Source organism: Syngnathoides biaculeatus, chromosome 13, assembly GCF_019802595.1.
Source record: "Syngnathoides biaculeatus isolate LvHL_M chromosome 13, ASM1980259v1, whole genome shotgun sequence".
Classification (NCBI taxonomy): Eukaryota; Metazoa; Chordata; class Actinopteri; order Syngnathiformes; family Syngnathidae; genus Syngnathoides; species Syngnathoides biaculeatus.
This window is the reverse complement of record NC_084652.1, coordinates 18540168-18558929: the sequence shown is the minus strand read 5'-3', so window position 1 is coordinate 18558929 and position 18762 is coordinate 18540168. Positions and strand designations below refer to the sequence as shown.

Below are 18762 nucleotides of genomic sequence, written 5' to 3'. Positions count from 1 at the left end.
AATCCCAATGCTTAATATCTTGCACTACACACTAAAACGTAATACATTGCTTGTAACAACCAAAATCCCAATTGATCTTGTGGAAAACCTGAAGCCTGCTAGAAACCTTGTGCAAAATGGAGTCATTAAGTGTAATAACAATACAAACACTGCTGGACCCTCAGGTCAAGAATATATCACTCCAGATGAAAACCTTCCCGAGTGAACAGGACCTCAAACTGGGCCGAAGGTTCACCTTCAAACAAGACAATTACCCAAAGGACACAGCTAAAATAACGGAGGAGTGGCTTCAGAATAACTCCCGTAAATGTTCTTGAATGGGCCCGCCAGAGCCCTGACTAAAACCCAATTAAGCATCTCTGGAAAGACCTGAAAACATTTTAGGGTGTCTTTGAATACTTTCCCTATGCGTTGTATACGCCACAGCATACATGGAGCAGGAGCACAATTTTCATTGAGTGATGTATGACAAAAACATTCATTGATTTTCTTTGCCGCTCATCTTCAAAAGGGTCACGAGAATGCCGGAGCCTATCCCAGCTACCTCAGGGCAAGAGCCGGGTACACCCTGAACTGGTCGCCAGCCCATCGCAGGGTACAAATGACCATTCGCACTCACATTCACACCTACGGGCGATTTAGAGTGTTCAATTAACCTCCCTTGCATGATTGTGGCACGTTGGGGGAAATTAAGAGTGCCCAGAGAAAACCCACAAAGGAATGTGAACATGCAAATACCACGCAAGTGGGGTCAAGATTTGAACCCTGTTCTTCAGAACTGTGAAGCAGAGATGTGCTAAAGAATCAATCATCGTGGCGCCCTTTTCAAACTCCACTGGTAAGAACATTTTCTCTCAATTCTTTGAAGACTTTTATAAACATCAGCATCATTAAATATCCTATTATCACAGTGATACAGAGAATCCAGTCTTCAAAAGACGCAATATGGCACATTAAGAGCGTTGCACTTGGTCCCCATCAACAAACTTTAGGATAAGTGTCTTGGTGAGGGTGTATTTGGGCTCAGGCATTTGCTTGTGGTTGAGGAACACGCCTTTGCTGACCTCCCTGTTCACACGTGTCAGGGCACAGAGAATATCTTCTTCACGTGAGCTGTGAAAGAACAATTGATATTACAACCAGTAACAGGGACTTTCTTCTCAGAGGACAACAAAGATACAAACGAATACAGATAGAACAATATCACTTGCTTGCTCTTCCTTTTATGTATAGAGCTCGTGCACGTGACATCACCATTTTCACGGCGCCATATTGCCGGCCAAAAAGAGGTGCTCGGCAGTGTGAGCAGAATACTAACAATGCCCGAGACTTGTTGTGCTGTTTGTTGTTACAACAGACGAGACAGATATTCAAAGAGATCATTCTATGGACTACCATCTGAAAAGAGCAGAAAAGACTGATGGATTTCGGCAATTAAACGTGATGGATGGTGCCCAACTAAATATACACGGCTGTGTAGCGATCACTTCACTTCAGGTAGGAATTATTCTTCTCAATCTCAAATTCCCAAGAAGTATTTAGAATGCAATGTTGGCTCATTTGAGAACAATGGATTTAAAAAAACCTTCTTTTTTTTTAAAATATGTATTGTTCGCAAATGAGTCCAATGCGTATTTAAAAAAAGAAAAACCGTCAGTCACACGTAGGTTAACGCGTGGTCGCAACACGCTTCCGTGTACGGGGGCTGAAGCCTATCCCAGCGGTTTATTTTCTTTATTTAAATACACATTGGACTCATTTGAAAACAATGCATATTTAAAAAAAAAAAAAGTCTGCCGAGGAGAGGTTTACCAAAGTTTAACATGTTCACAAGCCGTCAACCCGTCATCTTTTTTTTCCCCAATCATAGTTAATGAATGCGAGTTTGTGTAAAACCAGGGGTCATTTATTTAATCATTGGTATTTGTACTGAAATAATCAGAGTGGCTCCATCAATAAGTGGGATTTATTCTTGAATGAGAACAGATCCAGCAACCAAGTACTTGTACTTCCGTGTAAATGTTGACGACTTACTCACCAGATCCATGTGTATATCCAGTTGTCCGAGACAAGTGGAACCCGGTTAACAGTCCACTTTCTTATCGGCGAAAACATCGACTTCAGCATTAAATATGGGTCCTCTATGCCGAGTTTATCTAATTTTTCCACGTACCTTCACTTATTATCACCTTCTAAATGTTTAACGGTGTCGGACAAAATTCTGGGAGACGTATTTTCGTTTGGTCTCAACGGACTTCAACAATGCTTTGCTTGACCGGCAATATGGCCAAGTCACGTGATTTTGGTGACGTAGGTGCACGAGCTCTATACAGTACTGATACACAACTGGGAACAACTGACACTCTCAGATGTCAAGGTTGGCACACTTCACAATATTTTGACCTCTTAATATTATGTGAAACGCCTATATTTGTCATGCTTTGGAGGTTCGTGGTAGTGCTGTTTACTGGAAAAAGGTGGACTCAGGAAAATGGAAGCAGGAAATCGTGTAACGTGAATGACCAATGGGGGAGGGAACTTTCATGGATTTTTTTTTTTTAATACATATTCTGTAAGTCCTTGAGATTTTTAAACATTAAGTGTGCAGTATGTACAGCAGAGTAATGACTGCCAAGAAATTAATTGGCACTTCATCTCTCATGACTTCTTTTGTCTCTCATGGTCCTGGAAAAAAAGGTTATGAATGATCATATTCAAAAACTTTTTGCATTCTTAATGGCGTGACTCCTTTTGTATGACGCAAAGTGAATTAATATTGGTATCATTGAAAAAACATGGAAGAAAAGATTAGTGTAACTCTGTAAAAGACAGGATTCTGAATTTTTCCTTAAGTGTGACATGTTGCCTACGACAGCAAACATAATATAATTGAATCACAAAACCTACTGAAATCCTTTCAGTATACCTCTCAGCGGCTCGTTGGAGCTGCCTACACAGCTCTTGGATGTAGATGGAGCCCGTGTACTTGTTTCGAAATGACTTGCATTCAGGTACAGTGGCCATGCCGAGCAGGAAATCGGCATCTGAGGGCACCGTCTCGACGTTGATGGGACCCGCGTCCGCTTCCAAGCGACTCCGTCTGTCCTCATTCCCCTCACTTGGGTTTGAGGAGTGTGGCAAGGCTCCCGTCTGATAACCCCCTCCCTGACATGCTTGGATGAAAAACAGTTTGGGTTTCCCTGCTAATGTAGGGGCAAATCCACTTGTAAAGGGCTTTGTCAGTTCTCGGAGGGACACCTTTTCCTCATCAGTCCCAAAGACACAGCCATGTTCCCCGTGGGAAAGCACACACACAACCTAAAACCAAAAGAAAATGCACAGTGTACTTTTTTTCTGCTGTCAATTATATTCAACTTGATCTCAAACTGAAAGAAGATGCAATAAAATCAACAATATTAGCCTTGACAATTGCAAATAAAAAGTTGATTCAGCATTTTTGTCTACATGTATGTCTAAAAGAGTCATCTTCCTTACCAGAGCATCTTCTTCTGAAAAATTTCTTGAAGCAATGGTACCCAGTTTCTTTTTTATCTCTTCTGCAGTCAAGTTGCTATGAACTATCACACTGAAGCCAAATCTGGAGAATAGTGACTCAAGAGCCTCTGTGGAAAAAGGGGGGGAAAAAGATTTGAGTTTTCATCTTTATTCTTTAGGATAGTCAAAATTGTTGACTAAGCCATAACATACTGGTAAGCTTGATCCGTAACACGCACACCATTTTCATACTTAGCGATTATCTCCTTCCTTAAATCCACTGTGGTTCGTACCACTTTTCTCTTTCTTTGCTGCTGGTAGTACTCCTGTCTTTCTTTGGGCCCACGGCTAAGAAAATTGTACTGGAATAATAAAAAAAATAATCTTGAGGAACACTCACAAATGTGAGTTCAAGATATGACTTTCTGACTCGAAATGGGCAGTGGCTCGTCTTGGCAACTGTCCCGTGCACGTTTGGAATCACTCGGTTTTACTAGGCGACCTGTTCAATGTTCATTTGGCTTTGCTCGGGTGTTCAGGCTCAGAGAATTTAATCAAACTCAGAGGTTTTTTTTTTTTTTTTTTTTTTTTTTTTAATCTGATTTTTTGGGGGGTGGAAGTTCTTGAGCAGTCACCTTATCGTGGTGGAGGGGTTTGTGTGTCTCGATGATCCTAGGAGCTAAGTTGTCTGGGGCGTAATGCCCCTGATAGGGTCACCCATGGCAAACAGGTCCTTGGTGAGGGACCAGACAAAGTATAACTCCAAAACCTCTATGATGACTACAAAAATTGGATTTGTGTTTCCCTTGCCTGGACGCGGGTCACCGGGCGCCCCTGTGGAGCCAAGCCTGGAGGTGGGGCTCGAAAGCGAGCGCCTGGTGGCCAGGCCTGCACCTATGGGGCTCGGCCGGGCACAGCACGAAAGGGTATCATGGGTCCCCACTTCCCATGGGCTCACCACCTGTGAGAAGGGCCGTAGAGGTGGGGTGGAATGGGAGCTGGGCAGTGGCCAAAGGCCTTGGCGATCCGATCCCCTGCTACAGAATCTAGCTCTAGGGACATGGAATGTCACCTCTTTGGCAAGGAAGGAGCCCGATGCGTTGGTGAGTGAGGTCGAGAAGTTCTGACTAGATATAGTTAGACTCGCCTCTATGCACCACTTGGTTCTTCCACCACTCCTCTTGAGAGGGGTTGGACTTTGTTCCACTCTGGAGTTGCCCATGGGGAGAGACGCCGAGCAGGTGTGGGTGTACTTATTGCTCCCCGGCTCGGGGCCTCTACTTTAGGGTTTACTCCAGTAGATGAGAGGGCAGCCTCCCTCCGCCTGCAGGTAGGGGGATGGATCCTGACTGTTGTTTGTGCTTATACACCAAACAGCAGTGCAGAGTACACACCCTTTTTGGAGTCCTTAGAGGGAGTGCTGGAGAGCGCCCCCTCTGGCGACTGCATCATTCTGCTGAGGGACTTCAATGCCCACGTGGCCAATGACAGTGAGACCTGGAAGGGCATGATTGGGAAGAATGCCCCCCCCCAAATCAGAACACGAGTGGTGTTCTCTGTTACTGGACTTTTGTGCTCACTTTTTTGTGCTCATCACAGATTGTCCATAAAAACACAATGTTCAGGCATAAGGGTGTTCACATGTTCACTTGGCACCAGGACACCCTAGGGCGCAGTTTGATGAGCGACTTTGTGGTCGTGTCGTCGGACTAGCGACCGCATGTCTTGGACACTCGGGTGAAGAGAGGGGCGGAGCTGTTAACTGATAACCATCTGGTGGTGAGTCTGCTCCGACGGTGGGGGAAGATGGAGGTCCGATGTGGCAGGCCCAAACGTATTGTGAGGGTCTGCTGGGAACGGCTAGCAGATTCCCCTGTTAGAAGGAATTTTAATTCCCACCTCCGAAAGAACTTTGCTCACGTTCCAGAGGAGATGGGGGACATTGAATCTGAGTGGATGATGTTCCCCGCCTCCATTGCTGAGGTGGCCGACCGGAGCTGTGGCTGTGAGGTGGTCGTCGGCAACCCACGAACACCAACAGTGAGGGATGTTGTCAACCTGAAGAAGGAGTCCTATCGGGCATTTCTGGCCTGTGGGACTCCCGAGGCGGCTGATAGGTATCGGGTGGCCAAGCGGAATGCAGCTATCATTGGTCTCTGAGGCAAAAACCCGGGCGTGGGAGGAGTTCGGTGTGGCCGAGGAGAACGACTTCAGGACAGCGTCAAAGAAATTCTGGTCCAGCGTCTCAGGTGGGGGAAGGAGTGCACCATCAACACTGTGTATAGTGGGGAAGGGACACTGCTGAGCTCAACTCGGGATGTTGTGAGTCAGTGGGGAGAATACTTCGAAGACCTTCTCAATTCCACCAACATGCCTTCTCATGAGGAAGCTGAGTCTGGGTGATCTTCGGCGGGCTCTTCTATCTCTGGTGTTGAGGTCACCGAGGTGATTAAAAAGCTCCTTGGTGGCAGGGCCCCGGGGGTGGATGAGATTCGCCCAGAGTTCCTAAATGCTCTGAATGTTGTGGGGCTGTCCTGGTTGACATGCCTCTGCAACATCGCATGGACATCGGGGACAGTGCCTCTGGATTAGCAGACTGGTCTGGTGGTCCCCCTTTTCAAGAAGGGTGACCAGAGGGTGTGTTCCAACTATAGAGGGATCACACTCCTCAGCCTCACTGGTCAGGTCGACTCAGGGGTAATGGAGAGGAGGGTCCGTTGGGAAGTCGAGTCTCGGATTCAGGAGGAGCAATGTGGTTTTCGTCCTGGCCACGGAACAGTGGACCAGCTCTATACACTCGCGGGGTCCTCGAGTGTGTATGGGAGTTCGCCCAACCAGTCTACATGTGTTTTTGTGGAATTCGAGAAGACATTTGACCGTGTCCCTCGGGAAGTCCTGTGGGGGTTCTTCGGGAGTATGGGGTACTGAATCCCCCGATCGGTCCTTGTATGACCGCTGTCAGAGTTTGGTCTGCATTGCCGGACTCGTTTCCGGTGAGAGTTGGACTCCGCCAAGGCTGTCCTTTGTCGCCGATTTTGTTCATAACTTTTATGGACAGAATTTCTAGGCACAGCCGAGGCATAGAGGGTGTCCGGTTTGGTGGCCTCAGCATCGCATCTCTGCTCTTTGCGGATGATGTGGTTCTGTTGGCTTCATCAAGCCGTGATCTCCAGCTCTCACTGGAGCGATTTGCAGCCGAGTGAGAAGCGGCTGGGATGAGATCAGTACCTCCAAATCCGAGACTGTGGTCCTCAGTCGGAAAAGGGTGGCATGCCCTCTCCGGGTCGGGGATGAGATCCTTCTCCAAGTGGAGGAGTTCAAGTATCTTGGGGTCTTGTTCATGAGTGAGGGAAGAATGGAGTAGGAGATCGACAGATGGATTGGTGTAGCGTCTGCAGAGATGCAGACTTTGTATCGGTCCGTTGTGGTAAACAACCGAAATGAGTTTCCTCCGCAGGGTATCCGGGCTCTCCCTTAAAGATAGGGTGAGAAGCTCAGTCATCTGGGAGGGGCTCAGGGTATCCGGGCTCTCCCTTAGAGATAGGGTGAGAAGCTCAGTGTCGAGCCGCTACTCCTCCACATTGAGAGGAGCTACATGAGGTGGCTGGGGCATCTAATTCGGATGCCTCTTGGACGCCTCCCTGGTGAGGTATTCCGGGCAAGTCCCACCGGAAAGAGACCCCGAGGACGACCCAGGACACGCTGGAGAGACTATGTCTCTCGGCTGGCTTGGGAACGCCTCAGAATCCCTCCGGAAGAGCTGGAAGAAGTGCCTGGGGAAAAGGAAGTCTAGGTGTCCCTCCTGAAGCTACTTCCCCTGCGACCTGACCCGGAAAGCAGAAGATAATTGATGGATGGATGGAAGTCCTATTTATACAACTCGTTCGAATTCCCAGGTTCCATGTAATTGCTTTTATAATACCTTGAGCTGTAAATATACTACAAATTGGTGCTTTTTTTTTTTTTTTTTTTTTACAAAAAAGCTGGTTATAGGTTCCACACATACAAAAAAATACTAACAGGTGAATGTTTTCATAGTGAACTGCAAAAGTGCAGGGAATTTGTATGTGTCTCACAGTAGTGCTGCCATTTTTATTTTAAAACTAAGCTTTTGCCAAGTAAATACATCATCTGTACAGTAGCGGAAGGAAAAGGATGAAGAATTCAAAGACGGTGGCACAGCGATTGAGTGTTTAGCCCATTTGCCTCACAATTCCGAAGTTCAAATGCGGGTTTCGCCCTTCCTCAGTGACGATGGCATGTCATCTCTGTGCTTGCATGGGTTTTCTCTTTTTCCTCTGCCTTCCCCCCTCATTCCAAAAACATGCCTCGTTGGGTTAGTTTGAGATTAGTTCTAGATGTGAATCGTTGTTTGTCTGTATATTCCCAGTCTTTGGCTATTGGCAACCAATGCAGGGTGTACCACTGCCAAAGTAATCTGGGATAGACTCCACCACACCCATTACCCTAGCACCAGAGAAAATGGAGAATAACTACCATAGCAGATGAGAACTACGAGTAGTTGCAGCTGATGTGATTAATGCCAAACTGTATTGTGTCGACTTTGCAATAATACCAACATACAGGCAAAAAAAAAACGTGCACAGCCTACGGTGATGACTGGAGAAGTGGACCATTGAAGCAAAGATAGAACTTCAGAGCTGTTTAGACTGCACAGATTGGAATGTCTTTGAAACTTCTAGTGTGAATCTGGCTGAATATATGGACACTCGGTTTCAATGAAGAAGAGTGTGTGCCAACTAAGTCATTTTGCATGTTCAATAACAAGATGTGGGTCACTGCCATACTTAAACAACTTCACCAGAGTGGCTAACTCTAAGAAGACTCTTCTCAAAGTGGGGGTAGAGCACTGTATAATTGTGCTACAAATCAGATGACTAAAGAGATTAAATCAGAGCTACAAAAAAATGATAACTGAATCAGTCTTGCGCCCGCTCTAGTTTCCCTACCGAGCAACCAGTGGAATTATGCAGTCAACATGGGACTGCACTTCATCCTAGAACACCTCGATGGCACAGGGAACCTATGATGAGTATCATCTTTGTGGACTTCAGCTCTGCATTCAACACCATAATCCCCGAACTCCTCTCCTCCAAGCCTCTCTGGTTCAGCGGCTCGCCTGCCATCTGGTGGTGGATTTATATATTTGTGACGAGCTGGACACACCAGGTGAAGCTGGGGGACAGTTGGGGGACAAGGATAACAAGCTTCCGGGGCACCCGAAGGATGTATCCTCTCTCCGTAGATCTTCTCTCTCTCTCTACACGAATGACTACACTTCAACACACAGAGCTATTCCTGAAATTTGAATACAAGACAACAGTTGTTAGCCTCATCAAGGACGGGGACGAGTCTGCAGATCGACAGGAAGTGGAGTGGCATGAACTGTGGTGGGGCCGACAACTTGGGAGCTGAACACACTCAAGACTGTAGAGATGACTTCAGGAGGCATCCTTTGCCACAGCTGATGTACTTCCTGCGCCTTCTAAGGAAGCACGTCCTACCTCTGGAGCTGTTGAGGCAGTTCTACACAGCAGTCATCAAATCAGTCCCGTTTTCATCTATAACAGTCTGCTTTATTCCTCTTGCTATTAACTTATTAAACAGTTAACTTCCAATTCTATTGTAACATGCTGGCAAGTTTGCCTTGCGATTGTAGTCACAACTCTCTCAGGCTAATTATACATTTATTGTGCACTCTAGCACTCTCGCCACTCTGCACTACTTGCATATCTGTTGTTGGACTTTACTGGAACGCTTGATATGTACCTGCATCATTTGCACAATTGACATTGTTCCAGATTATCACACTACTTGTCACATTAAACGGCATAATTGTGCAATTTGTGCCATGTTCACTTCACCAGACTATTGTTCTATTAGTCATTTTAAAACTGCTCTAAAGTGCTGGACGACTCAGCATAATTTGCACAATTGTCAAAAAAGTATCAGCATTACCACATTATTTGTAATAGCTCATTGCTCAGTAACAGTTTTTCCATCTCAAAAGTGTTCACTGTCAATTGACTATCTGTTGTCATACTAGAGAGTCCTCATGTGTTTTTAACTTACTTAGTAAATGAAAAGGATTATGAATTTAACTGATGTTGCATATCAAAACGCCCTGGAACTTGTGTTAGTTACTCAATAAATTAGTCATTTTTTCATTTGTTACTAATAAATTTGATTCCTGTGGCAAACTTTAACCTTCTGTGTCTAGATTTTTGGCAAAGAGCCTTACGTGTACATTACTGTCACCTTCTGAGATCAAGTGTGGATTGTAATTGCTGCCATCCATTCACATTCTATACAGGTTGTCCCCCTTAGGGAGACGGGTAAAGTAGAGCCAATCCCAGGTGAGTTCTGGTGAGCGGTGGGTTACACTAGGCACTGGTCGCCAGTCACTTGCAGGTCTCTCATAGACATATGAGCATTCACGCTTAAATTGTACAATTGATCAGAGTGTTCATCGGAGTTAATCTTTTCGTTACTGCGAGATGAAGTACCTGGAGAAAACCCACGCAACTTGCCAACCACTAACCCGCCTGCTGATCATATTGGCCACAATGCTAAATAAATACAAAAGATTTTGTAGCTAATGTTCCGGTGTACTATTGATTTGAGATGCAGCCTGGGGGATAAATTCCCTAAATTAGTTAGTGCAAAACTACAGTAGGCAAGGCTTCTATGTGGATCAGGATTTACTATATAAACTGAAAAATAAAAACTCGATTTTCACCCAAAATATAACGCTGTTCCTTTGTAAAGCTTCAATAAATGACTTAGTGAAAACACATACTTTCATCCTCTCGAGTTCCACCCCTATTCCTCAACTGGTTTCCCAAAAATTCCTCATTGCTGATGATCACACACAGACCACGTGGGATATGATTCATTGGGTAGTAATCCGTCTGTGGTACAAGCACACCCACAAAAAAAGGGACAGTCAATGAATGAATAACGTCTAAGTTGTTATTGCTGTGTGTGTGTGTGTGTGTGTGTGTGTGGTGTGTGTGTGTGTGTGTGAATGGGTACCTGATTAGAAAGCGATCTACCCGTAGGGTGAGTGTTTGTTCCTGCATCCAAGGAAAATTGTCCACCAGCTAATGAAAAACAATTTTAACTCACTGGCTGTATTTCAAAATTACATTGTTTGTGAGAAATGCAGTCTGAGAGACATACGGGCGGCTTGAGTCTCAGATATGGACAAAAGATGTAAGTTGTTGTTGACATGCTGCAAAAAGAAATCACAGAGTGACTATTTTTACTCTTTGCATTCCCAAGCACAAAGACCCAGAAAGATACACACCTGGAAATTCATGATCTGACTAGCGGGAGGTCGTCTCACTGGCTGTGGTGCTCCTCCTGCAAGTGAAATAAATGATTTGATGAATTTGAAATGAACAACTACTTTCAGCATGCTAGTTTTACATGTATTTTTGTAACATGTGGATCAAAATCGAATTGGCGTAATCCCGAGATGGGCCAACGTAAGACTGGATCCCGCTGTCAGACCGACCAACACTCTTCTACATTTTTGGGCATCCAAAAATTAAGTCTTTTTTTGTTGTCATATTTTGTCTTTGTCTTTTTTCTTTTGGCCACTGTGATTGGTCATTTTTTAAAGGTATCAGATTCTATTCATATGACTCTTATTCAGATCAAGGCAACACACCTGCCTATGGCCATATTTGTATAGCAGCCTCAACTTCAGTGATCAGTCGAACACCTCAAATGCATCATTACTGTCCTCTCACCCAGAGCACAGAGATAGGCATACTGAGGTCAAAAGATTTATTTTTTTTATTTCTTAAAAAAAAATAAAATACGAGACATGACAAGAAAGATTTGTAACACAGATATAGGTATATTTAAACCATGCAAAGAAAAAGACCTCATATTCCATACTTGTTATATATTGCTGGACAGTAGATGCCAGTTGTAGATCCACTTCCTTAAGTGTTGAATGGAGCTCTTGTAGGTCTGATTGAGACAGTAAAGCTGCTTTTTCCAATTCAACGAACACATCCAACGCAGTCTGGAATTCACAGTGAAGAAATTTAGTATCTATGAAGTGTTCGGAGTAGACTTAAAGGAAGATTCTGTCGAAACTAATAGGAATGGGAGCACACAAATGTTAGTAGATGAGGTTTCAGTGTTTCTTTTAATGGCAGAGTTATTCGCAGATTTCACCGAGAAACATCTCTAAATTGGAAAAGTATTATCAAAATTCCTCTCTCGCTCAGACATTCCAATGAGCCCGGCTGGAAAACTGACAGCCAATCCCCGTTTACCACACCTGCAGTGCTTCCTGTTCGGTGATTGCTGCAAATAGTAACCGGGAAGTGTTGTGTATTGAGAGCTAGAAAAGCAAGTTGATGCTCAAGAGTTATTACCATACCGACCATTGAGCAAACAAAAATAATGTACAATGTTCAAGCGTTTAAGCCAGAACACACACAGGTGGAATTCGACGTGTTGGGAGGGACATGGCACTAACGACGAACAATAACAGTCCCATGAAATGGACTGCGGAGATTTGAAGCGTTTCTGAGGAGTTTGTTTAGATGTAGAGAATATACAGCAGGTGGCCAGACTTTTTTTTTTTTTTAACACCAAGTTGTACTTTTCAAGCAGCAAAGCTTCTTGCGATCCAGTGGCACTGGGGTGGGGCGCACGCGCGGATTGCCGTAAATAGTACCCGGAAAGTTTTGTGTTCTGAGACCCAGCAAAGCGATTTGATGCTCCGTGTTATTACTATACCGACCATTGAGCAAACAAAATAAAAATAACAATGTACAATGTTCAAGCGTTTGAACCAGAAAACACACAGGTGGAATTCGACGTGTTGGGAGGGACGTGGCGCTGACGACGAACAATAACAGTCCCATGAAATGGACCGCGGAGATTTGATGCTTTTCTGAGGAGTTGGTTTAGATGTAGAGAATATATAGCAGGTGCCCAGATTTTTTTTTTTTAACACCAAGTTGTACTTTTCAAGCAGCAAAGCTTCTCGCGATTCTACCAGTGGCGTTCTATTGCACGCGCGGATTGCCGTAAATAGTAACCGGGAAAAGTTACATGTATATATCCAACCATTCATTTTCTTAGTCGCATGATGGTCGAAGGTGTGCTGGAGCCGATACCACCTGTCAACGGGCAGGAGCCAGGTTACACACACGCAGACACGGAGAGAACATGCAAACTCCACACACGGAGGTCCGGGATTGAAAATTATTGTACATATGGATTTTGGGGAGACTCTTCCTTTATGATACAGAGGAGTCATGGGAGCCATGTATTGTGAGATTTTGGGGAACAACCTCTTTCCCTCAGTCAGAGTATTGAAGATGGGTCGTGGTAGGGTCTTTCATAATGAAAATGAGCTGAAGCACACAGCCAGGAAAACCAAGGAGTGGCTCTGTAAGAAGCATATCAATGTTCTGGCGTGGCATATTCTTTTTCCCCGAACTGATCCAAAGACAAGTTATATGGTTCAATGGGAAAGGCCAGCTTGCATCCTTTTTCTTGACGCGCAGTGATGCCATTGCTTATGCATGAAAATACAGTGGCTTCCAACCACTGCTCATATGTGACAACTTGAGTATCTTGTTCTTACAAAGCTGTTGCTTTAATTAAAGTGTAAAAACAATCACAAATACTGTGCTTAACGACAACTGACCCATCTTGACAAACGATGTAATGTTTGCGTTGGTCGGAGCATGTCTCACGGTTCTTCCGATTAAATGGAGTGTATTTGTATCAGCAGATTGGAAAAGATCCGATGTTAAACAGCGGACCAAAGAGCTTCAATTCAAATCATTTGGAATCAGAATGAAAAAAAAAACTGTTGATGTGCCAATACATTGAGGTTTCATTGTTTGTGAAACAATGTACGAAGGCTTAACTCGACAAGCTCATCAAAAGTCAGTATGCTGAGGTACCTAAGGATTTATGCTCATACCATCCATCCATCCATCCATTATCTTTGTCGCTTATCCTCACGAGGGTTGCAGGGAGTGCTGGAGCCTATCGCAGCTGTCAACGGGGAGGAGGTGGGGTACACCTTGAACTGGTTGCCAGCCAATCGCAGGCACATAGAGACAGACAACAGTCGCACTCACAATCACACCTAAGGGGAATTTAGAGTCTCCAATTAATGTATATTTTTGGGATGGCGGAGAACACCTGAGTGCTCGGAGAAAAGCCACACAGGTATGGGCAGAACATCCAAACTCAGAACTATGAGGCCACCACTCTAACCAGTTGCTCCACCATGCCGCCATTTATGTTCATAACAATGCAACAATAAAATAGAAAAATGTAAACTTTTTTCTTGGAATACTTATTAATGTAATGCCATTTTCATATTACTGTACTGTTGAGAATATGTCACTGGCTACTTAAACGTCTGATTTGGTCTCGATTTGTTTACAAATCCTGCTCACAAAAAAAAATCTGTTTTACAATTTTTTTAAATTAACCTCGCCAAATTGCACGTGGATATATTTTTAGTGCACAATAGCTTAAATAAAATGTACAATTTTGATGTAAATGGGGAGGTATCAAGGTTATTTTGAAGGGCGTAACAAAACTTAATTAGGTGTTCTCACATTGCATTCATCCAGTTGTCTCCTGCCAATCTTGTCGTTCAAGAGAAACTTCATCTTTTCCAGATTTTCTTTCGTGGTTTCATCATATATAGAGTACAGCATCACCCTGTTCACAAAGCGTGCACAATTGAAAAACAGAAGTAGTACAAAGCACAGGGTAAATAACCACATAATACACAACTTGCTGTTTACCTGTAATTTGACAGCAGAGGATTTGAATCAGTTTCCTCCATGGCTCGTCTGTTCGTCCCTAAGAGGCTGAGGAGATCAATCCGTCGGATTGTGCAAAGCAGCTGAGCAAGAAATTCAGTGTTCTTCAGGAGCTCTTTTTCTTCTAGTTTGGTGAACAAATCTTTTGCATCCCTGACCTGTATTAGAACAATGCCAAATTCAACAAGTAATCTGAAGCAAAAGAAATAACAAATGCTTAATAGGCACTACCGTGTTGAAGATCCCCCCCCCTTTTTTTTTTTTAAAGTCAAGGTTTCAATAATTCCTGCATCAGACAACAAGATTTTAGCCCTGATATTTGCTTGATTAGCTGTCAAATATAATTTCCCAGATCAGGCTGGCATATTTTGTCAGGAACAACTAAACGTCTTGAAATGTGACATAATGCACGACCAATAATTTGGCCTTACGACACCAAAATGAAAGGTTTAGCACCATGTTAGCTGTTTTGGATATCTTCCATGCAGTGTGACATATCAACAACAACCCTCTGACAGCGCAACTCGACGACGATAAAGGGGACACTGCCCGACAGTAGCAGAGTAAGACTCCTAAATTACATGACATGGAAGATGAAAAACTGCTAACTGGGCCTAATTTGAACATGTTCACGCAGGGCTGACACAATGGAACTGCGTATTATGATTGGCGCGTCATCTCCTGTATTTGTTGTTGTCAACATAGTACACGCTCTTAACATTTATTTATGTGCACAAACCAATTTTAACTGAAGCTTTAGAGCAGGGGTGCCCAAACTTTTTTACACCAAGATCTACTTTTCAAGCAGCCAGCCTTTCAATCGACGGGGGGGATGATCGACGCATTAAACACCCCTGCTTTAGAGACAGTGAAAGGTGAAACAATTAGCCTCTCTGATATTAATAAAGAGAAAGAGCAGCCTTTTTTTCCTCCTTCCCATCATAGCAGAGAGGCGAGGGACAGCAGTGCATACACGAGGTAACAATAACTAAAACCAAAAGCGCTTCCAGGGGGAGCCAGAGCCCCCTCGTTATTTAAACTTAACATAGTACATATTTATTAATGTACCATATTTTAAATTAGGTTCCAAAAAAGTGTTCAGTATAAATACTTTATTTAATTTTTAATTCACCCAAATGTTTCAAATTGATAGATTTTGAAGCTGTAATTTAAAGGTCCACTGTCATGAAATGGATGATTTTTAGTATGTTACTAATGGAAAAAAAGGCAGCCGGAATGGACCGATCCGTTTTTTCAGGACACAACATGATTTTGACGTATATGGCTTTTTGTCACTCCTGCAATGAAAATCCTCTCGATGGATTTGTTTTCGAGAAGCAGCAAGTGACATGAGTAGCAGACACCCACTGAACTGGTCTCGTATGTTTCTACTAGTTTTATCTGCTGGAAGGTAGCTCGTTGCTCCTTCATGTTAGCCAAAATGCTGGCTCGTTGTATTGCTGGACATTGTTTGAACACTCGGGAGAATGGATTCATTTTTCATACATTTAAAAAAGACCCGGTTAGTCCTGAAAAATGGATTGGATGGTTCCAAAGGATGAGAGCTTCGTGGGTTCCAAATGACAGGGAGGTGTGTATACAGCTACTAAAAAAATAATAGTGGGAGAGGTGTGGGGGGTGATGTAATCCTCTCAGATTGTAACAAAAGTGCCGCGCACGTAAATCAGGGGTAATAAATGTGTCTGTGGACCAGTCAGTGCGGAGCATGGCTTGAGCGGCGCCTCGTCCGCTACGGACGAGGCACGGCTTCGGCCAGGCTAGCTCATACATACTGCCTGGGAGTCTGTTGTTTGTAAGAAGTGATCAGCATATCATCTAAATGTGCCTCAAAACGACAAGGTAATATTGCGCCGGTCACTTTACTCGATTGTGACATGTTCTCTTCTTTGAAAAGAGCTTCTGTGTCCCATACTCGGTGGAACAGCGTGTTTTCAATGGCGAATGTCACGGTATGACATAATGAACAGACGATGCTGGCAATAAGGTTACCATTTGGATGTTGAATGAGCCTTCCGCATCTTTGTTTTTGAAAAGTTGGTTAAGTTGAAGAAAGGAATAAAATGACATTTACAATTCAAATGTGCAAAGAGTAAAATGTATGATCCTCACTCCTTCGAGATGTTTTCTGTTGAGAACATCATGGCACAAGAAGCAGAGGGCGGCCACTTCTCGGGAACACAGGGCCTCTGTGATTTCCATCAGCTTTCGCCTCTCCATCCCAACCACACTTTTGAGTTACTCTTTACAGACAGTTTTAAGGAGAAATGGAGAAACAGCAAATCATAAACATTAACTGTGAATGTTATACAAGACAAATTTAAAAAAGAACAAATACAAAATAATGCTCACATCAAACTACAATTACATGAGCAATACTTTTTCTTTTAGCTTTGACAGCTGAGGCAAAGATAACAAAAAAAAAAGGGAAACTTTGAAATATTGTATATAGACCTAGGGTGATATATAGAGAGAACAGATAACCACAAGCACCCTTGACTGAAAGTGGCCCTAGGAAATGATGTTTTTAATTTGTGGCATTGTTGTAGTGGGACCCAGCAACACATTAAGAAAGCAATTTTATTCCAAATGAAATTCTATTTTCTTTCCAATTATTACATTCTGCTTATATCTCAGTCTCAGGATCTTCACCTGTCACTCTTTTCTGCTCTGTCATTTCTCTAAAAACAGTGTCGAGCAAATCCTCCAACTCTCTCCTTGCCACTCCCAAATTGCTTTTCTTCAGGTTTATCAACACAAGCGTCTGATTTTAGCTAAATAAATGCCCCAATGTTGTTCTTCCTAGCCCCAGCCCAGCCCCTCAATAATATTGGTCCATGACTCACTCCTCCATCCAATGATAAGTCTATTTTGATATTGGTGTTTTGAAACTTTGTGCAACATACCCACAGTATCACGCAGAAAGGATATTTTATCTCATTATTTTCAATCCAAAGCATCAATGCCCGCGTTATTAATATTCAGTGTGTAGGTGGCACGCTCCTGTCATACAAATTTAAACATTGAGATCAGTTTTCCGAAGCAGGTTCGTCGAGTGAAGACTACTGCGTGACGTCATCAAGAAAGTACCGCAAAAATCGAACAATCTTTGAAGCAGGACATTGTCATCATAAAATCAGCCATGGTTATTTTCTTCAAGTACAGAAGAAAAAAAAAATGGCCCAACAACACTGTAAAATGGAGAAAACTAACATTGGGTCATCAAGACGGAACTCCTAGTGGATGGAGACGACTTCAGACGACTGTCTTAAACTCTTAAAACCTCAAAACTTACCACTGTAGGGACAGTTGTCTCTTCAGATCCAGCAGAAGAAAATAAAATACTTTTTTTGTAGGTACAGTGGCTACTGGGAGAAAAAAAATAAACTTTACAAAACTAACGTGATAACTTGGGCCCCAATAAGCCTCGACTTATTTGCTTGCTGGACTCTGTACTACTTCTTCTTCTTTTTTCCAGGAAGGTGAGCAACTTACTTGAAGGAACATTAGCGCCTCCTTTTGTTCCAATTTGGGAACGCACAAATCTTGAGGCTCCACATATGTGCAAATTCACTGAATCACCAGTCATTTTTATACTTCTCCAGAAAATGAATCTATGAACGTTTTAAACATCTTTTTATTAATATTCATTCCAATCACTCTTTGCATACAACTACTCTTTGAGAATCGCAAATGTGATAAAGCATATTCTTGCTTTTTTTAATGTATGAAATTAGTTATTCAATCCCATTCCTCACAAAAAATTTAGTGGTTGATTGCTATGCTTAGTTAATTTCTGACTTTTCAGAGAAGGGCAGAAAGACAGCTTGAATTTGGATGAATTCACTTTGAAATGCCTCATCCAGGTCCAAAATGATAAAAGGTGGATAGCTGATTGAAAATGAAAGATTCTGGCTTTAAGCTGGACAGTTTCTGTAACTGTGACATACCCCTTTTGAGATGCACGCCTGTGGTGATGCTACGCGAGGGAGGTCAAAGTCATCAGCATTCCATGTGTGGATGGCAAGACAACCAAAAGACCAAGAATGCCAGCAGTGTTGCGTACTGTTGCTCGCAACCGGGAATTACCTTTCACATAAAAAAATATTTATTTGCCATAAAGAATATTAAGTTTCCATAGCACATGCTTTGGTCATGACAAAAAAAGGAAATCTTGTGGAAATAGTTTGAGAATTGAGGATTGCCATTGATGGGAATGTTGACCTCATCCAAAATTCATTTTAATTTAATCAACCGTCTTGGCAACATAATACCGACGAGCAAACCCTGTCCCTGCAACATCTGGGCGACCGCGTTGAGAAAATACTGTGAGGTCACCCGTTCTGACAGCTAGTCCCATTTGAGAATATTTGTGTCCGAATAAAGTAGCTGTCAGAAGGGGAGA

At 43.2% G+C, this 18762-nt stretch overlaps 1 protein-coding gene across 1 annotated transcript; it reads right to left on the bottom strand.

Annotated features, from left to right (window-relative positions):
- Positions 1 to 858: 858 nt before the first annotated feature.
- Positions 859 to 17829, bottom strand: casp8 (caspase 8, apoptosis-related cysteine peptidase). Its single transcript, XM_061838192.1, has 12 exons — positions 17653 to 17829; positions 16470 to 16600; positions 14322 to 14497; positions 14130 to 14235; positions 11425 to 11554; positions 10826 to 10881; positions 10699 to 10750; positions 10552 to 10619; positions 10316 to 10427; positions 3496 to 3623; positions 2927 to 3318; positions 859 to 1113 (listed from the first exon to the last, which is right to left on the bottom strand). The coding sequence occupies exons 2-12, from the start codon at positions 16575 to 16577 to the stop codon at positions 954 to 956; spliced, it is 1488 nt and encodes a 495-aa protein (XP_061694176.1). The 5' UTR covers positions 16578 to 16600; positions 17653 to 17829; the 3' UTR covers positions 859 to 953.
- Positions 17830 to 18762: the final 933 nt, after the last annotated feature.